The sequence below is a fragment of the Ostrinia nubilalis genome, chromosome 10 (assembly GCF_963855985.1).
Source record: "Ostrinia nubilalis chromosome 10, ilOstNubi1.1, whole genome shotgun sequence".
Taxonomy (NCBI): domain Eukaryota; kingdom Metazoa; phylum Arthropoda; class Insecta; order Lepidoptera; family Crambidae; genus Ostrinia; species Ostrinia nubilalis.
Window position 1 is genome coordinate 6,941,442 of NC_087097.1, and position 22,835 is coordinate 6,964,276.

General features: G+C 37.7%; 2 protein-coding genes and 1 long non-coding RNA gene across 4 annotated transcripts; all 3 read right to left on the bottom strand.

The window, feature by feature from the left end:
- Positions 1-5,208: 5,208 nt before the first annotated feature.
- On the bottom strand, positions 5,209-16,308 carry LOC135075769 (NFX1-type zinc finger-containing protein 1-like). Its single transcript, XM_063970249.1, has 23 exons — positions 16,256-16,308; positions 15,932-15,977; positions 15,613-15,838; positions 15,269-15,454; positions 14,225-15,184; positions 13,987-14,142; positions 13,551-13,698; positions 12,699-12,782; positions 12,217-12,485; positions 11,825-11,971; positions 11,500-11,674; positions 11,224-11,366; positions 10,559-10,713; positions 10,281-10,470; positions 9,856-9,984; positions 9,285-9,407; positions 8,932-9,090; positions 8,425-8,659; positions 7,970-8,141; positions 7,168-7,279; positions 6,779-6,996; positions 6,372-6,655; positions 5,209-6,276 (listed from the first exon to the last, which is right to left on the bottom strand). Coding segments are annotated over exons 1-23 (5,061 nt in total). The 5' UTR covers positions 16,257-16,308; the 3' UTR covers positions 5,209-5,533.
- Positions 16,309-16,412: 104 nt separating this feature from the next.
- On the bottom strand, positions 16,413-20,376 carry LOC135075770 (NFX1-type zinc finger-containing protein 1-like). Of its 2 annotated transcripts, none has more exons than XM_063970250.1 (5): positions 20,264-20,376; positions 18,924-18,970; positions 18,148-18,330; positions 17,274-17,929; positions 16,413-16,931 (listed from the first exon to the last, which is right to left on the bottom strand). In XM_063970250.1, exons 2-5 carry the CDS (start codon positions 18,952-18,954, stop codon positions 16,608-16,610), a joined length of 1,194 nt encoding a protein of 397 aa, XP_063826320.1. In that variant the 5' UTR covers positions 18,955-18,970; positions 20,264-20,376; the 3' UTR covers positions 16,413-16,607. The 2 variants fall into 2 exon arrangements, with proteins under 2 accessions (XP_063826320.1, XP_063826321.1); XM_063970251.1 differs by lacking the exon at positions 20,264-20,376 and adding an exon at positions 19,116-19,251.
- A 746-nt stretch (positions 20,377-21,122) lies between these two features.
- On the bottom strand, positions 21,123-21,922 carry LOC135075113 (uncharacterized). The gene is made up of 2 exons (XR_010257967.1): positions 21,651-21,922; positions 21,123-21,525 (listed from the first exon to the last, which is right to left on the bottom strand). It is a non-coding gene; the product is annotated as an uncharacterized LOC135075113 (long non-coding RNA).
- Positions 21,923-22,835: the final 913 nt, after the last annotated feature.

The window sequence follows — 22,835 nt, forward strand, 5'->3', positions numbered from 1 at the left end:
TCTAGGATTATAGTCAACAAGCCATAGAATAAGGCTCAAGTAGTTTCAAAGCAAATCTGTCAAGGCTTAGTCGAAATCGACCACTTTATGTTTCATTCCATACAACGAAAATGGAAAATATTTTTTTCCAGCCAAACTATTGGTTTTAGAGAAAAACGTTCATAATATTTATTCATCAGAATAACATACCCTATCGACAGGTATTTTTTTTAAACAGAAATTGTTAAAAAAAAATCGCTGATTTAATTCCTTTTAAGTTTATTAAAATGTGTTTTTAGCAGTAATTTAAGGTTAATTTACATTATTAACGTATAAAATCTTTATATTTTTGTTAAATCTTAAAAGATATTCCAAAAAAAAAGTCACTTTTACTTACTTTTTTTTAATTTTTCAGAACCTCATAACTTGTGAACGGGCAACTTTGGATGCGCGCTGATAGCGTAGGATTACAGTCAACAAGCCATAGAACAAGGCTTAAGTAGTTTCAAAGCAAGATCTGTCAAGGCTTAGTCGAAATCGACCACTTTATGTTTCATTCCATACAACGAAAATGGAAAATATTTTTTTCCAGTCAAACTATTGGTTTTAGAGAAAAACTTGTGAAGCATTTATTCATCAGAATAACGTAACCTATCGATAGGTATTTTTTTCAAATAGAAATTGTGAAAAAAATCGCTATGTCCATAAATCTCAATTTCGCTCCATAGTGCGCCGTGGCCTCGTGAATGCCATAGGTTCCATCGCCCATACTCTGTTCGGAGTACTCGACGATGACTTCGCACAACAATACCAGAAAGACCTAACCAAGCTTCGACATGACCAAAAATATCTACACCAGCTATTGAAAAACCACACATCGATAATAGAATCTGAGTACAACGTTATAAAACGAATGGAGAAAACTATCGACCAGCAACATAAAGCATTTAACCAGCATTTGAACCGCCTAGATCAACTTGCCAACACCATGCAAAAACAAATACAATAAAACTCAGATGCCAATGAGTTCGCATTATCATCAATCACAGCAAACGGAATACTTATGAACCTCAAAGACATACAGCAAATGTTATTAACCACCATCACTGATATCTTTCATGGAAAGTTTAATATACATCTGTTACAACCCCAACAACTGACTACAGAACTTCATATGATCTCGGGACAAATTTCCAAAGAACTATCATTACCAATCGACAACATTCAAACCGACCTAATGAAAATCTACCATTTATTAACTGTCAAGGCCCGATTTACACAAGAATTTCTGATCTTCGAGATTAAAATACTATTAGTAGGCAGAGATAACTTTGAAATCTATAAACTAATACCAATTCCTATGAAAATCGAAAATCAAATGCACAAAGTAATTACTGTGGCAGACCTGTTAGCAACTAATATACAAAATGATCTACAAATACCATTTTCCGATTTACAATTACAACAATGCAGTAACTATGACTCTGAAACATTACTGTGTGCCCATCAAATACCAATATCTATGACTAAAACCGATCAAAGTTATTGTGTTAAAGTAGGTAAATGAGTCACTAAGTTGTAAAACAGAGAGCACAAAATGCAAAAACACTTGGATGCAACTACACAAAGTAAACAATTACTTGTACTCATGTTGCAGTGAATGCACCATTCAAATCATATGTGACTATCAAGTTACCATCGAGCGACTCAGCAAGGTCGGGATACTCGCTTTGGAAAGTGGATGCGTCATCAAGGACGACGGGATCACCTTGCTGTCACATAACAAACAATCGACCAATGATATTAAAATGAAACCAGATATTCTTAATATTGAAATTCCATCAATAAATAACATTGTGAACGTTACCATGAATATAACACCTCTAACCAGCACAAACCAAGAAACTGATATTGAAAAGGAATTAGAGATTATTGGAAAGAAAATAGAACAAATAAAGAATAATACCAAGGAAGACTTAGACGACACATCCTTCGACAACCATGATTTGCACCACTACATAGCCATCTACATCCTGACGGGTGCCGGCCTCGTGACTGCTGTGGCCTACGGCGTGCGGAGGATCCGCGCGCGCGCCCGGTGGCCGGCAGCTGAGCAGGCGCCGCCGCAGCCGCAGCCCCGCGCCCGCGCTGCTGCCCTGCACAGCAGTGCTAGTGCAAGTGACCAGTGTGATAGTGCGAGTGTCCAGTGTACTAGTGCAAGTGACCATGTGTATGCTAAAGTGAAAAAAGTGAAACTGCCAAATTCTTTCAATTTTAGTGTTGTTGAATAGAGACTAAGAATTGAATCTTTAAGTTTACCATTTTATTATTATTACCTTGTAAATTGCACCAATTTATTGTCTTATCATCTTGTATCACCTTGCACCCTCATTTGCTTATTCTTCTTCCCTCGGGAATATGTACGAAGTACAGTGCATTCAACTCGCCCGTAAGCGCGCGGTCAGCATTTACCAATCTGACCCAATTTTAACCTTTTCATTATTTTAATATCTTTAAGTTAGTTCGCGTTCGGTTACCATCGCCGCGTGTACTCAGCATACCATTTAACTATTTTAACCATTTTACGAATATACCAATTTTGACGTTTTCTATTATTTCATACTTATTAATTTGTTGGACTTACACCCGACAATATCATTCGATGAGTTTGCGAATGCAGTACGATGATACGATTACTTTTACGTTGCGGCAATCACTAAAATTCGCTAAAATGACACTAATGACGTTTAAAAAGTGGCACGCTCGGCTTCATATAGTTCCAAAATACAGAGCCCCGATTACGGTAATTTTTAACGTCAACAATCCAGACACGCTTCTCGATTCTGCGATACGATTGGTCGTTCAACAGCGTACGTCAGCTGTTTTGACCAATCGTATTGCAGAATCAGAAACGCGTCTGGATTGTAGACGTTAAAAGTTACCGTAATCGGGGCTCAGGACTGTCCTATCGATGACATTGACAGTGGGGCGCCACCATCAATACCGGATCGCTGGTTCCGATTTTTGCCATGTTGGAAACCATATAGTTGAACGATGGTAGCGCCCCCCTGTCATTGAGTTTGGTGGGACAGTTCAGCGTGGGTCATCTATACAATTTTTGACACATGCTGCATCTATCCATCCCCCCTAGACAAAACGCACTTTTTGATCGAATCGAAAATCGAATCCGTCAAAACTCCATACAAAAAAGGGGCGATTATAATTTGCACTTGGTCTAGACCATGAAGCTACAGATAAAAATGGAGGGCAGAGTTTGGAACAAAACTTGAGTCAAATACCTACTTATATCTATCTCGCTCTCTGCGGCCCTACCTCTCTTTTTAGTGTGAACTGTAGTATTGCTATCTTCTGATTTAAATCTCCTTGTAAATTCTTCGAAATAGCCAATTCACTAACCAAATCAGAAGTTAAACAAATAAATAATTAATATTTGAAACAAAGATTACCTAGTTAAATAAAAAATCACAAAATTGTCGGCCATTTAGGCTTAATGTGTTGGCGAATCAGGGAATTACAATCCCAATTCCTGGGTAATCGGTACCATGTGGCAACATCGGCCCAATCCGGCCCATCATGGCGGTTGTTTACTATTTTGTTTATTAAGCAGTTAATTTCGTTTGAGATTGTTTACAGGAAATAATCATTGTTTTATCACAAGAATTGGTGCAAAATTTTGTAGTGCGTGGTTGCGGTAGTACGTGCTGTCCTGGAAGTGACATAAGATTCCACGCGTAAGTGTTTATTTCGTGATTTCCGACGTGTTTCCGACATTGGATCATTGTAAACATTTTTCACATTTTTTACAGTAATTTCTTCCTAAAACGTTTTACCAGTATTTACACTTATTATTTAATGATACCTATGTCAAGAAATAAAGATTTAACATTGAGTTTCATTGACTGAGCAAATTTATTTTTTGTTTATTTAGAAAGAGAGAGTCTGCCCACAGAGAGCGAGATAGTGATACAAAGGTTGTGCTTCAAGTAGGTATTCGAAGCATTCGAAGTGTGTGGCCTCCATTTTTATCTTTATAATAGCTTTATGGTTCCAAAGAACTATTATAAAAGATCGAGCTATCGCTAAAATAATCGTCGCATGCAGCTGTGTGTGTACAATTTGTGTAGGATGTTTTTTTTACTTTTTTCCCCAACATTTCAATACATTGTTATCAGCAATCAGTTAATATGAGGACGTTTTTTGAGTTTGTATTGGTCCTTTAGGAATTTATATTTAAATAGCACCTGCATTTTGACTCTTTTTGTTTCTTAAATTACATCGTTAGTAGTTTGAAATTGAATTATTCAACTCATAGGCTCAGAACAGACGGTGAAACGCAACTGCAACGAAACTGCAACTGCTAGTTACTTTTGAGCTGCATCTAAGTTTCTGCCATAGCGTCCGTTGAGAGACCACACATGACGCGACCAGTTTGAAAGTTTCAGTTTCATTCATAAGAATCATCAGAAAGATGCAGTTTCGTTTCACCGTCTGTTCTAGGCCTTATTAGTTTCGGTTCATAAGTAGGTAGGTATGATTTTACAGGTATACATAGTGTCTCTGTAATTTAAGATGGGAATCGAGCCCACGATCTTTTGCTTGCTGGGCGACTGCTCCTCTGACTAAGCCACGGGAAAATGAGAAGGCATCTAATAAAATTCGCCTTTTTTTAAATGCCACCCGAATAAACCAAATATAGCATCAAAAAAAGAAAAAGAACAACAATAATACAGGGTGTTGATTTCAATCCTCACCATATTTGTTTAGGTGATCGATGAATAACTATGATGAATAAACGCATTATCCACAAAAAAGAAATTACAAACGAAAGTGAAAGCAAATATTTTTCGTGCGACGTCAACTGTACCACAAACTACTGTGGCTGGCTCGCAATTCTCCAATACGTTTACACTGCGGCACCATAGAGCTACGGCCTACGCGGCCGCGCGGATTGCTCGGTTTACATGTCGGATAGCATAACCCACTGAAGGAAAACGAATACTAACTTTATTCCTTCAGCAATGTTATTTTGTGTATGACTACCTATTTCATTACCATTATCGGAGAAGAAATGCCATGAAATACACGTTGCTTGTATGCAGCATTCTGTATAGGTAGATGCGCTTGCGCAGCCCAGTTTGACACTTATGTACTTACATAAAGTATGCCAGAGATTCCAAGGTACTAAGTAATTTTATTGAAACAAAAATGTTTTATTTAATATGAATCATATAATAGAACTAAAATTATGAATAACAATTTAATTTTACGAATAGATGTTGAATAAGTAGTTGCAATTATGATTGTAGGTTCTTAATCAAGTACCTAATTTAAACACTCTAGACCCATGTCAAAAGGTCTAGGATTTTCAATAGGTACACATAATAAAGTAAATGAAACAACAAGGGAACACCCTTAAAAAATATTTTGCAGTATAAAAAAGTAGGAATTTGCATCAACATAAATAATTAATTTTTGTGAGTAATAACTAAGTACCTACAAGTTTTGTAAGGGTTAAATGATAAGTAGCCCAAAATTACAAAACATTTAAGTCGAAATTAGCCATGTTGTTAGCCGTATCAGACCAAGCCGCGTATGATGCTCCGTCCATTTCACGCGCAAGCCTGTTATCTGATAATAGCCGGTGGCTTTGCCCACCTATTTGAGCTCCACACTCGATACATTTACCGACTTGCATGGCTCCACCACATTCGCCAATACAATAGAAATGACCATTGGGACATTTAAACCAATGCCCCTGTCTGAGACCCACGGCTCTCACTATCATTTCACGTTCTTTTTTCACAATATCGCTAAGCTTAACTGCTTCCTGCAGTTTTAGAAGTGCAGCTATGACTGCACTTTCTTCATAAACTTTCCAGGTGAAGACAATGGTGTTTGCTGTTGTGGCCGCATTAACTACCTTTGGATCATGTTTAACGGTCTTGTAGCCATCATGATTATATATTTTACAGAGCTGTAAAATCGAATTAGCACGTTTGATCTCATTGTGTATGTCTTGTTGCTGTTGTTGACTTATCTTCTGTATGTTGGCAATAAGCATTTCGCATAAAATTTTTATGTGTTCGTCAAATTCCTGTTTAAAAATCTGAGGATGGTTTTTATTTATTTCTGTATATTTATTTATCTTCTCTCCGATCACACCCATCAAGTTCAAATACAGAAAATGCATTTCAAGCTGCACCAGTGATATTTTTTTACTTTGCTTTTTAATAACGATTTCTAATCTGTTGAGCGCTTTTTGAAAATGTTCATTATCTGTAAATTAATGCAAATAATCAAAATAGGAATTAATTATGTAAACTACGAGTTACAGCATTGCATTTGCATAAAGTTCTGCCATAAGTACTTACCACTGCAATGTTTCACGTGCGTTATTTTGAATGCACTTAAAGCTCCAATCAGCTCTCTTTGTTTGTTTTTCACATTCTCCTGTGTTCCGTATACCCTTTCTTTAATAGGATTGATCTCAGTCCTGTACATTTCGTTTACAAGGTCTTTATACCGGTATGTGTTAATAATAGGTTTGCGACAGAATGGACACGCACGGATTGTAATGGTCTCCTTGTCGCCTTGCATGAGATTGTCAGCATCCTCTACTGCCATGATATGTGAGCAGTCTTGTAGTTGTATAAATCTGGAATGTAAAAAATTTTTTTCTTGAACGATTCTTGAATATTTTTACGACTTAATTTTTTTCACTTATAGCAAATAGTAATATAGCAAGTTTAAAATTAATATGGTAATGTGAGTTACTTACTTGGCATCGTCATCGAAGTCATCGCCAAGGAAGTCCGTGGGGAACTCGTCGGGGCGACAGATTTTGCAAATGTCGGGACAGGGTTCGCCGCAGAGCCCGCGGCAAGGATGTCTGCACTTGAGGAGTTTGCCACAAGGTTCGTCGCAGGGCGGCCGGCTACATGGATCGCCACATAAATTTTCACAAGCACCATGTCTACATTGCCTTTTGCATTTTTCCTAGAAACAGAAAGAACACCACCTTTAACTTCTAGTAGGATTTAAAAAACTCAGGACAGAAAGTAACGAAGTCTTGTCGCTTAGCGTCTTATCGGATTTGGTGGCCGACCAATTGTTATGGTAGGGCTGATTCTTTACTCTAAATACATTATTTTTCGGAAGTTGACCTACCTTACACGGAACACATGGAGCCCCGCAGACGCCGGCGCACCGAGTATGTGGGCATCTCACTTCGCAACGTTTCTTGCACGGCGGGCACACTTGATTGCACGGCTCTTCACATCTGTAAGTATTTATGAAATGTATTATGCTGAATACAATAGGCATAAATTATTAGTTCAATATTTCATCTAAGATGGATTAGGTGTACATTTAAACAAAATACTCATAAGAACTAGATTATTATCTTCCTAAATTGCTGTCTACTACCTATGCACACGGTAGTTCCAACCCAATTGTGATGAACTTATAGACTTTAGTTTAGGTGCATAATATACCAACCCCAAGAGACCCATCCTTGTTCTAGAGCATTGGTTCCCAAACTTATTTGAGACGCGCCCCCTTTCGACCATACAAAAAATTCCGCGCCCCCTCTTCCAGTCAAGATTATTTATTGGTCGTATCGAACAGTCTGGAATGCATTCTCTCAGCGGTCGCAGGTTTTTTATACTTAAGTACACAGATGGCCCGCGCCCTCCTTTAAAGGTCTTAGCGCCTCCCCCGGGGGGCGCGCCCCCTAACAAGGCTGCCCCTGCGCGAAGCCACAACAAGGGCTCCCGCGGAAGACCAGCTTCTTGACATGTCCTCACGAGCATGTCAGGATAAATGCTGAGCGGGAGCCTATTGACACAGTGGCTCACTATTTTTTATATATTCGTTTTGTGTTGTTATTGTTTATATTTGTGCTTACTGTGTTCAATAAATTCTATTTCTTTCTTACTTTGGGAACCAATGTTCTAGAATGTGGACTTACTGATGTCCGCAGATGATGTCGACGTGGCAGCGCTGCGTGCAGGGCGCGTGCAGGCGGCCCTGGCGGCAGCGCGCGCAGCTGCCGGCGCACGCGTGGCCGCACGCCAGCTCGGACGTGCAAGGCGCGTTGCAGTGCTCCAGTACCAATTTTGAGTCAACTTTCCCATCTTTGACTGGATCAATAAATGTTTAACGCTTAAACACTTTGCACATTACAAAAAGGTTTGAAGATTTACATACTTGCGGACAAACGGTATAATTATGAAAATACCTACCTACTAAAACCTGTGGTAGGTAGGTACCATTTAGGGATCTGTTCTACAGCCTGCGCTAATATAAACTAGATAAAGCTAAGTACCTACATAGGTACCTATTTACAAAATTGACTACACAGGTGTGATTTTTGAACTGCGAATTGGGTCTGATTATTATTTTAATAATTAGTTCAATAATTACCAGAAGTTTGCCAAACGTTGCAAGGCAACGCGACCTTGTGTCCGCAAAGACAGTTGAACTGCTTCGGAATGATTTCGGTGCACTTTTTGGCGTCACAGGGCTGGTCGCAGCGGCCGCGGCACGCGTGGCCGCAGGACAGCTGTCTCTGGCAAGCCTCCCTGCACATCTCCCGGGTTACTTCAACCCTGCACTCGACCTCAACGGTATGTCCACATTCTGGTATTACTTTCTTAACCTGCAAGTTAGACCAGTGCTATTTTACTAAGTAAGCGTCTGGTTTACCTACAGACCTATGCTGTTGAATAGGTTATAGCTGATTATTGTCATCATAAAGCTTATAATTTATTGCTACTAAGTACCTACACAGCTGATATCACTGTATCTGGTTCATTATGTTGTGTGTTTCTAGATATTACTTTTTAGACATACATAGGTACCTACATAATTACCTCCTAAACCTCGAAAACTTTAATCATTGACTCCAAAGTTTTATAAAATATTACTAACCTTCTGGTCACAATCGCCACATTTCTCGTAGCACTTCTTCTTACAGAAATGTAAGCAAGGCAGAACGCGCGCGCAATTCTTCTTGCAAGCGTCCTCATCCACGTCTTTGCAACATGCGACGCGATCGGAATGTTTGCACTTCGATCTTTTCTTATTGACCTTGAAGCAGAAAAATATTGCAGATTCTTATTTAACTACTAAGTAGTGATTTCAGAAAGAGAAATATTTTTAATTAGAGAGTTTATCTTTTGAAATTAATTCGGGGATCTTTTCGAATCTGGGGTGAAAGATTTTACAACAACGGTTGTACGTGTCCCTTAGGTACTACTTACGTGAAATAATGCGATGCTTACCTCAACATTGCAATTATCACATGGTTCGTGGCACAACTTGAGGCACTGATGATCACCTAAGTCGCCCACAAGGTTTGCCGTACAGCCTTTTTTCGATCGAGCGCAAGGTTTCACGCAGATATACTGATGGGAAAAAGGATTATTAAACAAAAATAGCTTGTTATATGTATACAGACTGATTTAAATTGTATTCGAAAATTACCTCTCCAATTTTCTGCGCAATTTTCTTAACTTAAGTTTTCGTAAAGTATCATCATATGATGGTGAAAGTATCAGAAAATTAAAAAAAAATAGAAAATAAATCAGTAAAGTTGTTCACAAGTTATGACGCAACGCAACCAAGGGATATAATATAGAGATTCATTTATTTAAACAAAAAGGGGTACTTAAATTTCCAGTAATTGGACATAAAACCATAATAATAAAGGTTTCTTAACGGGAACACTGCGCAACTGATCGGTTGCATTAACCCTAAGGACTCTATCGGTTCTAACGACTGTGTGGTAGCGTCCAATACCTGGAAGTTTACCCTAAACGTAGGTTATATCTAAAAGAAGATATACGGACTTACCTTCTCGTGTTCGGGGTCATCGGTGACGTGGCAGGTGCGACGACACTGATGGCCGCACTTCTGCACGCGAGCCTCGCAGGGCACCAAACACTGCACCTTCTTTATATCCATATGACACGGCTTCTTCGCCTGCAACCCAATCCACAAATTAATGTGATTTAACTTCCAATTTTAAAGTGCTTTGATTTTAAAACCTACGTAAAAATAGCGATTAAATATTTACATCTTAAAATTGGTAATTTTGATTTGATGCGAAATAGGTAGAGGACCACCTTCTTAATTAGAAGATACATTAGAATGCATACCAAAATTGAGCAGGATCACGGAAGATCATAGTGTTACCACTATGATGATGATCATTTTAGATTTGACTCGATCAAAAGTCATTAGCTTTTTTAATGCAATACTCATAATAAAAAAATCACCTCATGGCCACAGTTGGGCAGCTGCACAGTGACTGTGGTATTGCACTTAACGGCAGGATCATTGGGTTCAAGGTGGCAATGCACGGTTTGCTTGTGTCCACAGGGCAGTGTCTTCACCACTGGCTGTTTGCAAGGCCGACACTTGACTGCGCATTTCAGTGGACACACGTGACCTAGTTCGCAGATTATTCTGGAAAAAAAATACATTCATTTAAAACAAAATTTAACAGCATGACCTAATATCTCCGTGCACATAGTCACCTATTATGGAAACAAACCTTTCACAATCCAATGAACAATGTACATCGGTATGTCCTCGGTCATAAGCATGGCAGATGCGAGGACATCTGTGGCCACATTCTGGCAGGTTCTTGTTGCACATTAGCCGGCATCCACCTTCGGGTACCTTTTCGAAGTCTTTCTCCGTTGAGATCTGATTAAAATTAAAAATATGAAACATAATGTAACGGTCTTTATACGGCGTTCCATAACATGCACGATTAATAGAAATTTTCGTCTTCGGTTCGGTCTCCCTTGAATATTTTTCTCCATTTTGGATTACCGGAATACCTACCATGAAAATTATACAATCTGTATTATCGTGTTGTATTAAATCCTTTATCAGAGCCTTGTAAACAGGTTTTCAGTTTGGATTCGGGTGCAAACAGGACAGTCGTAATTAGGAAAAATAGCATAATATATAGTTTCAGCATTTTTTGGATGATGTCTTAGTTAGATGGCTTTATTAATCTAAGCATAAAGTTACTTAGCGCGCTATACATACTGTATAGCGATTTGGAAATTAAAACTGTCACCAAAGATACTTTGTCTAGGCTTGTTCTGTTTTAAGTAAAAAAGAGGAGGCTCTATGTTTAACATTTACATAAATTACGTTTTACATTGGTTGGATTGGATTAAATTATTAAGAAACATAGGTACTTACAGTCGTAATTTGGTCTGGGTGGTTTTCACATTTCAGTTTGAGGCTGGTGCCTAGTAGACCATTTTTTTCCAGTGTTGTTGCAATCTTTGTCCATAAAGGAGAATTCGCTTTTAGGATGTCAATGTTTCCGAAAATGTAGAATCCTACAAAAACATAAGCTTATTTAAAATGCATTTCTATCACAAAATACCTAGTTATTTATTCTATAAATCTATAACTAAGTAACTATTTAGTTAAAGTAATTGCTGGATGTAAAAATGTAAATGAAAAACGAACCTTCTTTAGCTCTTGATAGTGCAACACAAATTCTGTTCTCTGTGCCAAGAAATCCAATTCTATTCTCGTCATTATTTCGCACTAACGATAAAAGAATGATTTTGGATTCTTCCCCTTGATAATTGTCAACAACTGTTATCTTCACTTTGTTCAGGAAAGCATATTTTCCGCGTTGCTGTAATAAAAACAATAGAAATAAATCGTAGTGCCTATCCTATTTACATAGATAAAAGTAAACTCGGGTTATGATACAACTTTGTTGGGTGTTTTAAAATTGTGAAGTAAACATTTATATTGAAAAAGCTCCTCAGGTTTCGCAACATACTTTTCTCATATAAAACATCTGTCCAGAGTAGGCACTCAGAATGGTGACATCTTCGGGCTCGTAGCCTTGCTGCATCAGGTAGTTAGCTACGCCCAGGGTCAAGTCAGCTTCTTTTTGATTCGATCGGCTGGAGCTGTCATCTACTGCCTGAAAATACATCCGATGGGATAGTATCATGTGCGTCGTAGGACGCAGGAAAATGGGGGAATGGATTACTTTCTTTAAATAATAATAATTATTAAGCCTATTAATTTGCAGTTAGGTAGGTAATGTTTGTCACTGGTAGATGGTAGATAGATTTTCTGCTGATCGTTAGCTATTGCAAGTAATGTATGTGTTAGTAGTAAGACCGATGAAGATTGAGTCTCTTGTGACCGTCCCTACACACTTACTTCTTCTTTAAAGTTATGCGAGTAGAAGAACATATTGGCAGTGATCCCTCGCACGTGTGGGAAAGCCTCGACCGATGGGTGGTTAGCCAAGTCGGGGTAAATGTGCGGCGAAATGAGAGCCGCGATCTCGGGCCGCATGCGGTGCTGGACGCTCAGTCGCCGGCTGTGCATGTTGTTCCAGATCATTCGTTCAAACAATGACACTTCGATGTCGTAGTGCTTCGCTAACTTCATATACGCTGCCGAGGGACGCAGCTGTTGGTGATCACCTACGGACAAAATTCATAACGACAGATTTAGCGGAACAGATTCTTAATTTTCTAGACATTAGGTAAATATCCAAATTATTCCAGGCAATTACAATTAGGTTGATTTTATAGATAGGTAACATTACTTATTGGGTTTGTACGGCCAAATCTAGATAACTATTTAAAACAAATGTGGCCTAAATGGCCTAATTACCTATATATAACAATATTTACCTATGAGTATAAGGTGCTCGCAATCCTTCGTCAAGGAGGTGACGATATGCTGTTCTAAAACTTCTGCAGCTTCTTCCACGATAACTGTGAATTATGAGAAAAAGAAAACCATAATGTTATTGTTTTGTTATACATAACGTTATATGATTTTACATCATTTTTTTGTGAAGACTGTCTGTGCTCTTGTTGTTAGTCTATGTTCACGGAGGCACATGCCTCGTAGAACTGAAGGTCGTTAGGACAGAAAAGTTTTCGAGTGGCGACTACATACTGGAAGATGAAATGTAGGCGATCTAGCGAAGGTCGCGGGATACACACTGATGGAGCAGGACTGACGGTTGTGAAGATCCTTAGCAGAGGCCTTTGTCTAGTTGTGGATCTTTTCAGGACGCATAAGTCGCAAATATATTGATGGCATAAGGATTTTCATAATTTGTAATTTGAATTTATGAAAAGGCAGTTCTACAAGAGAAGTGGTACTTTTATACTTAATCATTAAAATACGATTCCCCACAAACAAACTGCCTATCGGAGCCTGAATTTATTCTGAATACCTACTAAATTGCCTTCGTTATTTCCAAAAGTTCAAACGGTGCTGTACTTATCTCTAGCGCGAAAAACTTTCGATTTCGAATCGTTAATCAACAAAAATCGATACCCAGCCTTCGAATTCAACGATAATGTGACGATCTCGATTGTCAAAATAGTTTCGTGCTACCATTTCTCATACTAAGTTAACTTTACGATTTACGTCACATTCACGGGGCGCTGTTTAAGTTTTCAAACTAAAAAACGATTCGATGTTGAACGTTTTTCGTGCTAGAGATACTATTATATCTTAAAATGACTGACCTATAGGGGGTGCAAGAGCTGTTAGTAATTTTCTTAACCGAGCAGCACCACTTGTTGTCATGCCGACTACTTTGACGCCACGAAGCATAACAAGGTCTAAATTCATCCTTGCCTCTTCGTATGCTACTGAGGCAGCCTCCATTTCCGCCTGAAATCCAACAATTGTTACTAAATAGGGTTAAATTTGTATGGGTTTAAGCTTCCCTTCTATGATCTGAGGTTTAAGCCTAGGTTGTGAAAGTTAGTCGGGCCACGGGAAAAAACTACAAAATTTGCGGTACTTAGTTACAACGTTGTAAGTACGTCGACTACCACGAATATTTGGCACTAGTGTTAATGTTATCTACCTACTGAATTATAATTATGTAGGGCAAGAATATGCTCACACAGCGAGTTAGAGTCTTTGCAGTCACATTATGTCACTAATTGTACTTACATGCAATGGCGCGATTAGTTCTCCAATTTGATTTATAGCTGTGTTGGCCCAAGTGAAGTAGACGGACCATCGATCTAAATTTGATAATACTCTTAAATTTTCTCCTGGTCTTACTGTACGCGGTACCCCTCGAACCCGGTATCTTTCTCGCATTTCCTGCAAAAATACTTATGTTTTGAAATACTATATTTACCTATTATATTATTTATTAAAAATCATATAAGGCTATTAAACGTACCATAAACACAGTTTTCAATCTGTAAATATTACACATATCGATTTCCAGCCGTTGCCTCAGTTGTATATTTTCAGTTACCTTGTACATTTGTTTCCATTGTTGTATTTTTAGTTCAGCATCATTCAACATGAATGAAGTTTTCACATCGACACCATTTATATCGATTTCTTTTAAAAGATCGTCAAAGATTGTTTCAGTTCTTTCATTCATTTCCTCTTCGAAATTGGCTGGTGTATGTACAAATACTTCGTTTTCTTGGAAGATTTTTTCCAAAATAACTGCATTATCATCATCACAAGTTGCATTTTCAAATAACCAATTCATCAGCACGTCGTTATCAGTTCTATTTCTGTGACCCTCGTAATAAATTCTTAATTGCTCTACTTCTGGAACGTATTGTGACATACTATCGAACGTTAATATACCGTTGCTCAGGGAATCGATTTGTTTCTGAGCTCCTAGTAGTTTCGACATAATTAACTTCAAGTTACGCTTTTCGTTTTGGAACAAGTTAGTAGCTTGGCATGGTTTTTTTGTTCGCCGAAGATTGTTAAGTGATATTTTTTCCATCGCTTCATTTTTTGATTGACCTCCAATACGAACAATCGAATCTGTTACTTTCAGAATATGTTCCAGGAATTGATCTAATGCATGGTTTGTATAGCATATAACCAGCATCAGGCAGAACCTGCGGTCAGTCTGAAGATTTTCAAGCAAAGTCTGTGCTACTTTAACACCCAAGTAGGTTTTTCCAGTACCTGGAGGACCCTGAATCACCGCAAACTCATGCGTAAGGGCAAGCTTATAAGCTTCGTACTGGCTTTCATTCAAACCTAAATCTTCTTGAGTAGGCCAAGTGTTATCTTGTAAAACTCTAAATTTTGTGCTTAGTGACAGCTGAGTTTCTACTTCGTATATAGAATCTTTAAGTTGTAAATATTTTGGCGGGTAAGGTATTGGCTGCAATAATTAAAAAAGTATATTCAATAAATAAAATGTAAATAGGTAAGTAATTATTTCAGTTAAGGTAACTACTGTACTTACATCTACTTTCACGACATACTTGCTCATAGCTACGTGTTGCGCAAAGTTAGGGTCTTGTAATGCTTTTAAAACATGTAAATATGGTTCAAAATAAACCTCACTCTCAATCATAACATACGGATCATCGGTTTTGTTTATGTTGTCGGTCGTGAGTAAATTTCTATTTTCGACAATTGAAATTGGAATCTGAAATAAACACAAACTTAGGTATAGGTAGGTATTAATATTATGCCGTCAACACATTGTCATTAACATAAAATAGCCGTACCTACCTACTGCAACTATAGGTAGAAGTAATTTGTAGCATTACTTTTTAAAGTTGAAGAAAAGAAAAAAAAACTCACCTTTCCTTCAGAGAGACACTTTACATCCCGATCTAAAATTGTGGCGACAATGAAAGTAGCGCAGTTATCCTTTGTGAATAACAAAAGTGATCCGAATATGAATCGCTTACTATAGGCCCAATTTATTCTCTTCTGTTTCTTAACCGTGCTTTCATCTAGTTGTATCATCATTCCAGCTTTAGTAGCCGAGATATACGGTCCAATGAATTTTACGTTGCGGTATACCCTGAGACAGTTCGTAAAAGTAGGTACTCATAAAATGTTTGATACATAATATTTTAAATGAGAATTCTGAAGTTTCTCGCGATTCTTTACTTACCGTATATTATCATATCGCTTTTGATTTGGATCGTTTGTGTATTGCACTGTAACAAAAAAATGATTTTTTAGATATCAGTTTTTGTTAACTTCAAGTAGCAGCAGAGTCCTTTATCCACCATCAGATGATGACATGAAGATGACATATGTATAAAAATTTCGGATTTGGTGATTATGATAAAAATTCCCTTAGGTACGTACCGAGTTCGTCGCGGAGCGGTCCGAAGCAGTCCTCGCGTAAGAGGCGGAACTGCACGTGGTAACCGAACTTAGATGTATTTAAGAGCTTAGTACCTACCTACATGAAAAAGAGTTACGCACGTACTGAGTCCGTCCCGGAGCGGTCCGAAGCAGTCCTCGCGTAAGAGGCGGAACTGCACGTGCTAACCGAACTTAGATGTATTTAAGAGCTTAGTATAAAATGAAGAAGAGTTATGCACGTACTGTGTCCGTCCCGGAGCGGTCCGAAGCAGTCCTCGCGTAAGAGGCGGAACTGCACGTGGTAACCGAACTTAGATGTATTTAGTATAATATTAAGAAGAGTTACTATCCGTTCGCGATAAGTTTGCCGCTGGCGATATGACGTCACTCGAAGAGAAGCGTCTTTAACTATAGCAAACTATGTTAAAAATATTTTTTATTTATTAATATTGATAAAAATTGTGTATTTGCGTAAATTATGACACATTAATTGTGTTTAATCGCGGTTGGGAGAGGGGACGCGCATTCCACGGACCGGCAAACTTAGCGCGAACGGGTAGTATGCACGTACTGAGTCCGTCCCGGAGCGGTCCGAAGCAGTCCTCGCGTAAGAGGCGGAACTGCACGTCGAGGTAGTGGTCGACGTCCCGGTACCCGCCGCGGACCACGTTGGCGCGCACGAAGGCCGGCTTGTCCAGCAAGTCTTCGCGGGTCGGTATCACGCTCAGCTGCCTGAAGTCCTCAGGGGGCTCGTCTGCGTGACCATCTTGAGCTATCTCTTTAGTACCCTTTTTCTCTTCCTAAAATAATTAACAACTCAATACGGTACACAGTAAGCGCTATTATAATAAATAAATTAAATCGCATGATGCTCGAAGAAGCTTAGTTAGCTCGGTCTGCTCTGCAGGAGCAGGCAAATAGGGCGTTTGGTGAGGCGGCCTGGGGAGGCCTGTATGTCTATTGGTCTCTTACGACATCCACAGCTTCGTTAAATATACCTAATTTAATTACAGTTTGCTTTAGGTTTTGAGTCTTTTTTTTGTTGTGTAATTTTTTTTATTAGTTATTTAATAAGTAATAATAAGTTAGTTAAGTAGGTACATAGTTTAGTAAACACGCAACATAACTTCTTAGCTACTTACCTCTTTGTTCTTCTCTACAGTTGTTAGACTCTCTCTTAAATCAAGAAGTCTTTTATTATTTCTCTCTGATAGAATGAAGCCGTGTCTTTCTTTTAAATTTTCCAGACAGCTTTTTGATGTCCCTTCAATTAGAGATCTTAATTTTTGCAAAGCGATTGACGGCACCTTTTTTACAATGCATTCGCAAAATGTTATCAGGTTGTTCCAGAAATCATCTTGATTGTTCCAGTAAAAGCGATTTCTCCTTCTGATATGCTCGTCACTGTACGGCATATTAATTAGATAATCTCTAAGGTACATCACAAACTGAGAGTGACAAACGTCTAACAGTATTCTCAACTTTAATTCATCAAATGAGGACATACTAATCTTTGCCAGGACTTGGACAGTTAGCACGAACACATCAGCGTCTACTGTCTTTGTTATAAGATTGTCAAATGACTCTTTTCTTTCATTTATTTTGGCAATGATGTCCACAGGGTCAGCCATAGCAATTTCTTCTAAAGTTTTAAACCCCATGACCCTAGTATTGTTATTTGGCCTCCTATTCCTTTGCCAATTGTTCATGTTGTCGTAGTTTCGGTTGTTTTGTTGATTCAGGTAGTCTTGATTGGGTCTCGCGTTGGATGCATGTCCTCTATTACGATTGATATTACCTGGAAAAATAATATTTCTACTTAGGTTCGTCTTATTGACAGTGTCAGTGTCACTCTCACGATTAAGACGAATCTAACGACACCTCTCACGCTAAAATCGGTCAAGCCGTTTAGGCTGTAGGCCGTGCCAAAGAAATATACATACCTACATACACTCGAAAAACATAACCCTCCTTCTGGCGCAGTCGGGTAAAAATAAACTGCCAAACGTTACATACCTAAGTCGGCCTGCGCAATTCTCTGAAGCAGTGATGGTTGTTGGCGTTGTTGCGCATCACGCATACGATCGTTGTTGTATGGAGGGCCATGATTATGATGCCCCCGGCCAAAACCACGACCACGGCCACGGCCACGATCACGCATCTGGGGAGGTCGGTACGGCTGCCCTTGAAGACGAGGACCTGCAGAAGCACATTAATGTTACTACCACCGGGTGGCACCGTATACAATGGTCGCCCAGCCGCAAATGACACGAAATATTCTAAATCATTGGTTCCCAAAGTGGGGGGCGCGCCCCCTAGAAGTTCAACTAGGCGCAAAGAACTTTAAAGGGGGGCGCGGGCCATTTGTGTACCTACCTACATAAGTAGGTATAAAAAACCTGCGACTGCTGAGAGAATGCATTCCAGACTGCCTGATACGACCAATAAAATTAAATAATCTTGACTGGAGGATGGGGGGCGCGCAATTTTTTGTATGGTCGAAAGGGGGCGCGTCTCAAATAAGTTTGGGAACCAATGTTCTAAATATTCATGAAAAATTATCGAGAAAAAGCCTTACAAGCTTTGCATAGTTTGGCTCTAGAGGCGCAGTTTAAAATATCCAGGATACCTATTTATTTAATTATTTTTCAACCATTTAGTATACCTACCTAACTTACTTACATAATTTTTTGAAGTCGGTTTATTGAGACTATTAATTGAATAAAACCCGTTATCTCATTTACATGGATTTTCAGTTATTTTAACTTTAAAACTTTAAATTAGGTAGGTACCTGTATCAGGATCTAGTTGTCCGTCGTCCATCGTTTAACAATGGAATCTGAAAAACAAAATTACCGTTTTTACATGTATAACGTATTATAGATACTTTAATTTTATTACATGTTTGAAATAATTTACATTATAACCTAATCAACTTTTCAATTTAATGTTATCAAGTTAATAACCTAGATACTTTCCAGGACCTTTTATCGTCTCGATATTTATCTATAAACAAATTAACAACGTGATAATGATAAGAAACACTAACGCACTAACATATTACAATTGCAAGGAATTTTGTCAACCAGACAGAGCGGTACATTACGCACCAAGTTGGGTCGACTGCGATGCTGCGATATGCGCAAGGTCATGGATTGAAGACTAGGGTATTCCCCGCGTACCAACACATAGGCAACTAACACAAACGTACCAAATCGCATCGCAACATTTAGGTACTATGTCTGTGCTACTAACTAAAATAAAAGATATTAAAATATTTCGGCATATCTACGTAGGTATTTGTCGACAATTAATAAGCAGCAGGGCAGTGGGTAGCAGTGTTGCCAGAAGGTTACTTTTGTAACCTTTTTGGTTACTTTTGAACTGCTGTGGTTACTTTTAGGTTACACTAATGAAAAGGTTACTTTTAGGTGATTTTTCCGAAATTGTAGAATAACTTTACAGGTTATTCAGTAAAAAATATTAATAGTGACAATTTAAAAATTATGTCATAAAGTGCATTTAAACTTGAATTTGATTTATTATTTGTTAAAAAAAATGAGTTTTAGCGAATGTTTTTCGATAAGAAAACGCAAATCCATGAAACGTTTTTATACGACTGGTCACTTTTCGAATTTAGATGATCAATTGTACTCATTTTCCATCCATGAACAACCTTACACAATCATCCCCCCCCCCCCCCCGTATGAAGGTTACTTTTTATTCAAAAAGGTTACTTTTTTTTATATTTCTGGTAATTTCTGACTAGACCCGACTGGCAACACTGGTGGGTAGGTATTAGTGATATTGTTGTACAATAAAATGGAGGTTTCCTAATTACAATGCACTTTGTTACAAATAAGGTACAAGTACAATAATTGTAATATTATTTACTTTCTGTAATCTGTGGTTGCAGCAGCCGGATGACGAATGCAAGCAAATATGTGAATGTGAGTATTGTTATTGTTATTGCTGAACCATTCTCAGTACTCTCTCGGTAATAGGTAGGTATGTACTATAAATAACGAGAACTCAACAATTGCCGGTCAATAAATAATGGTAATATTAAATAGGATTTATAATATGTAGTAAATAAATAATTGGTAGCACTAAAGGTTCCTCCTTTCCTTACCTTCTCACGTTACCAAAAGTAACAGGATCTCAGCAATTTTCAATTCTAAAGCACTATCAAAGAACGACACATACGCGTAGTGGTTATGAACTGAATGAACTGATGGATGGATGGAATGGAATAACAGGGGGAAGTATATAACAGAGTCAATCCAAGTACACGAGTGAAGTAGAACAATGAATGATTGAATGATGTTTTATTGATAATGAATAATGATATTTATTCCTTCTGCCTTAAGGTTGAGATTTCATTGTAAACGTTATTAGGCTGTAAGCTCTAATTTTATCGCGACACTCCAGGGTTGCAAGCATCTATTTTATGTTTGCCCATTTTTGCGATAATTCTAACTTTCGAAAATTTTTCATCATTACCTACATCATTAGTGTAGGTAGCTATGATAATATAATAATAAATAGTTTTACGCAGCTTCTTCTTTTCACTTAAAATGCAGTTGGCCAAAGATGTCTTGCGGGCTGCGATGCTTGCAGGCACTTCCAAAGACCTAATTTTTTTTTCAAAATCTTGAGATACATACAAATTGTGTTTTAATATGTTTTATTCTCACAACATTTTGTTAATAAACATTGATAGCAATCCAACCTCAGTAGGTATAAATTAGGTAAGTATAGGAGGATTTATGTTTTTATTAGATGTTGATATTGTCTCATTCATGTCATAAATTATTGTAAAGTAACTAACTACAAAGTTTAAACTGTTTTTTTTCTAAATTCTCTACTTAGCTATCTCATCATCATAACCTCATATTTTGCTGCTATAGGTGTACCAGAATCTCATGGCAAATGGGGAAAATAAACTTTATTGAGTGCAATACTGGGGAAATTGGATTAAACGGTCTTGATACTGTTTAATTTTTATTTATGACTAATATTAATGAACATGAAGTACGAATGCCTACCTATACATTTTAGGTATGTGTATGAAGAATGTTGTTATAATACATCGGGTTTTTAACATAGGAACATGTCTTGAAAAATAAGTAAACCGTATATTACTGTAAATAATTTTATTAAGTATCATACTTATAACTTATCACTTTATTCAGAACTAGAAAACGATTCTAAGAACTCCACTTGCATTTCTTGTTCTTCAAATAGATGATCAAGTTAAAGAGGTATTAATATAATATAAATCGCTTTTTCAGCATTTCAATTACTCAAACTTGCTTGATGAAATATTTTTCAATGTTCTTTACATGGTCATATCATTTTCACCATTCCTCTGCACCAATGCATGAAATACACCTGAAAACCCCGATAAAGCAGCTATTAGGTAAGAATAATATAAAAATAAACATAACCCTCCTTCTGACGCAGTTAGGTAATAAACTAAATGTAGGTAAGTATCAAAACATTTCACTCCAACTTACTGTCAACTCAACGTCGCGCTTTCAAATCAAAGATTGACTTTGAATTATGCCTTATTTTACAATACACTTTGAAAACAATATGACTTGCTTGAGTTTTTTCGTCTTTTTCACAAAAATAACAAATAGGCATGAAGAGATTACAAAATTTCTGCAGCGGCTGACAGATCTTCTGATTTACTTTGACAGGTGACAATAAAGCCATAGACAATGGCCATATGAAAAACACACTTTTCCAATATTTTTGTTTGCCATGAGATTCTGGTACACCTATACCTATAAAATTAAACTCAAACAGAAACAAACAGGTGCGATCGTAGCCATCTTAAAAGTTTACAATACTTACTTAATTTGGCACTATACTACAATATAATATAAATTGTTTGATGCTTCTTTTGCTTGAGAATGTGGCTCCATTTTGTTGTGGTAGGTATTATAGGTGGACATTTCTTTGCATACATTTTTTACCCCAAATGAGGGGAAATTATTATTGTGCACGCAGCAACACTTGAGCGCGTCATCGTCGGGGATTTTTGTGATGTTCAGTGAAATATTTATAGTGCGGGCGAACAGGGAAATTTTTCCACTTTTACTTCAAATTACTGTTCAATGAGGATCATTTCGATTTTTAGCTGTGAATGCAGATTTATAGGGCTAAGAAATCCTTAATACACAGTCCAAAAATTTTTGTTCTACGACAAAAATTGACGAAGTTATGGCCAAATTACTAAAAAAGTTCACTGACCGCCCGGCGCGGGGACGATGACGTCATTATATCCGATCCGAACGCTGCCGGCGTACTGCGTGGATAGAAAATATTTTTTTCTAGCCAAAGTATCAGTTTTAGAGAAAAACTTGTAATGACATTTATTCATCAGAATAAAGTAAGCTATCGATAGGTAATTTTTAAAAATAGAAATTGTGAAAAATAACGCAAAAAATCCATACGCTCATACGATTCAATGGAACGCAGAGACGCGATTGGGGTCTCCGCGGTGGTATATTTGGCGATTTATTCAAATAAAGTGTTCATAAAGTGTTGTCTTCTTCCAAGTAAAATATAAAAATGTATAAGTATTAGTTTATTTACTTCTAACAATAAGGTATAGCTGAGGCAGATACACTCTGCCTAGGCTACATACAAGACATTGCTATGAAGATCATTTCGATGTACACGCAATACCTACC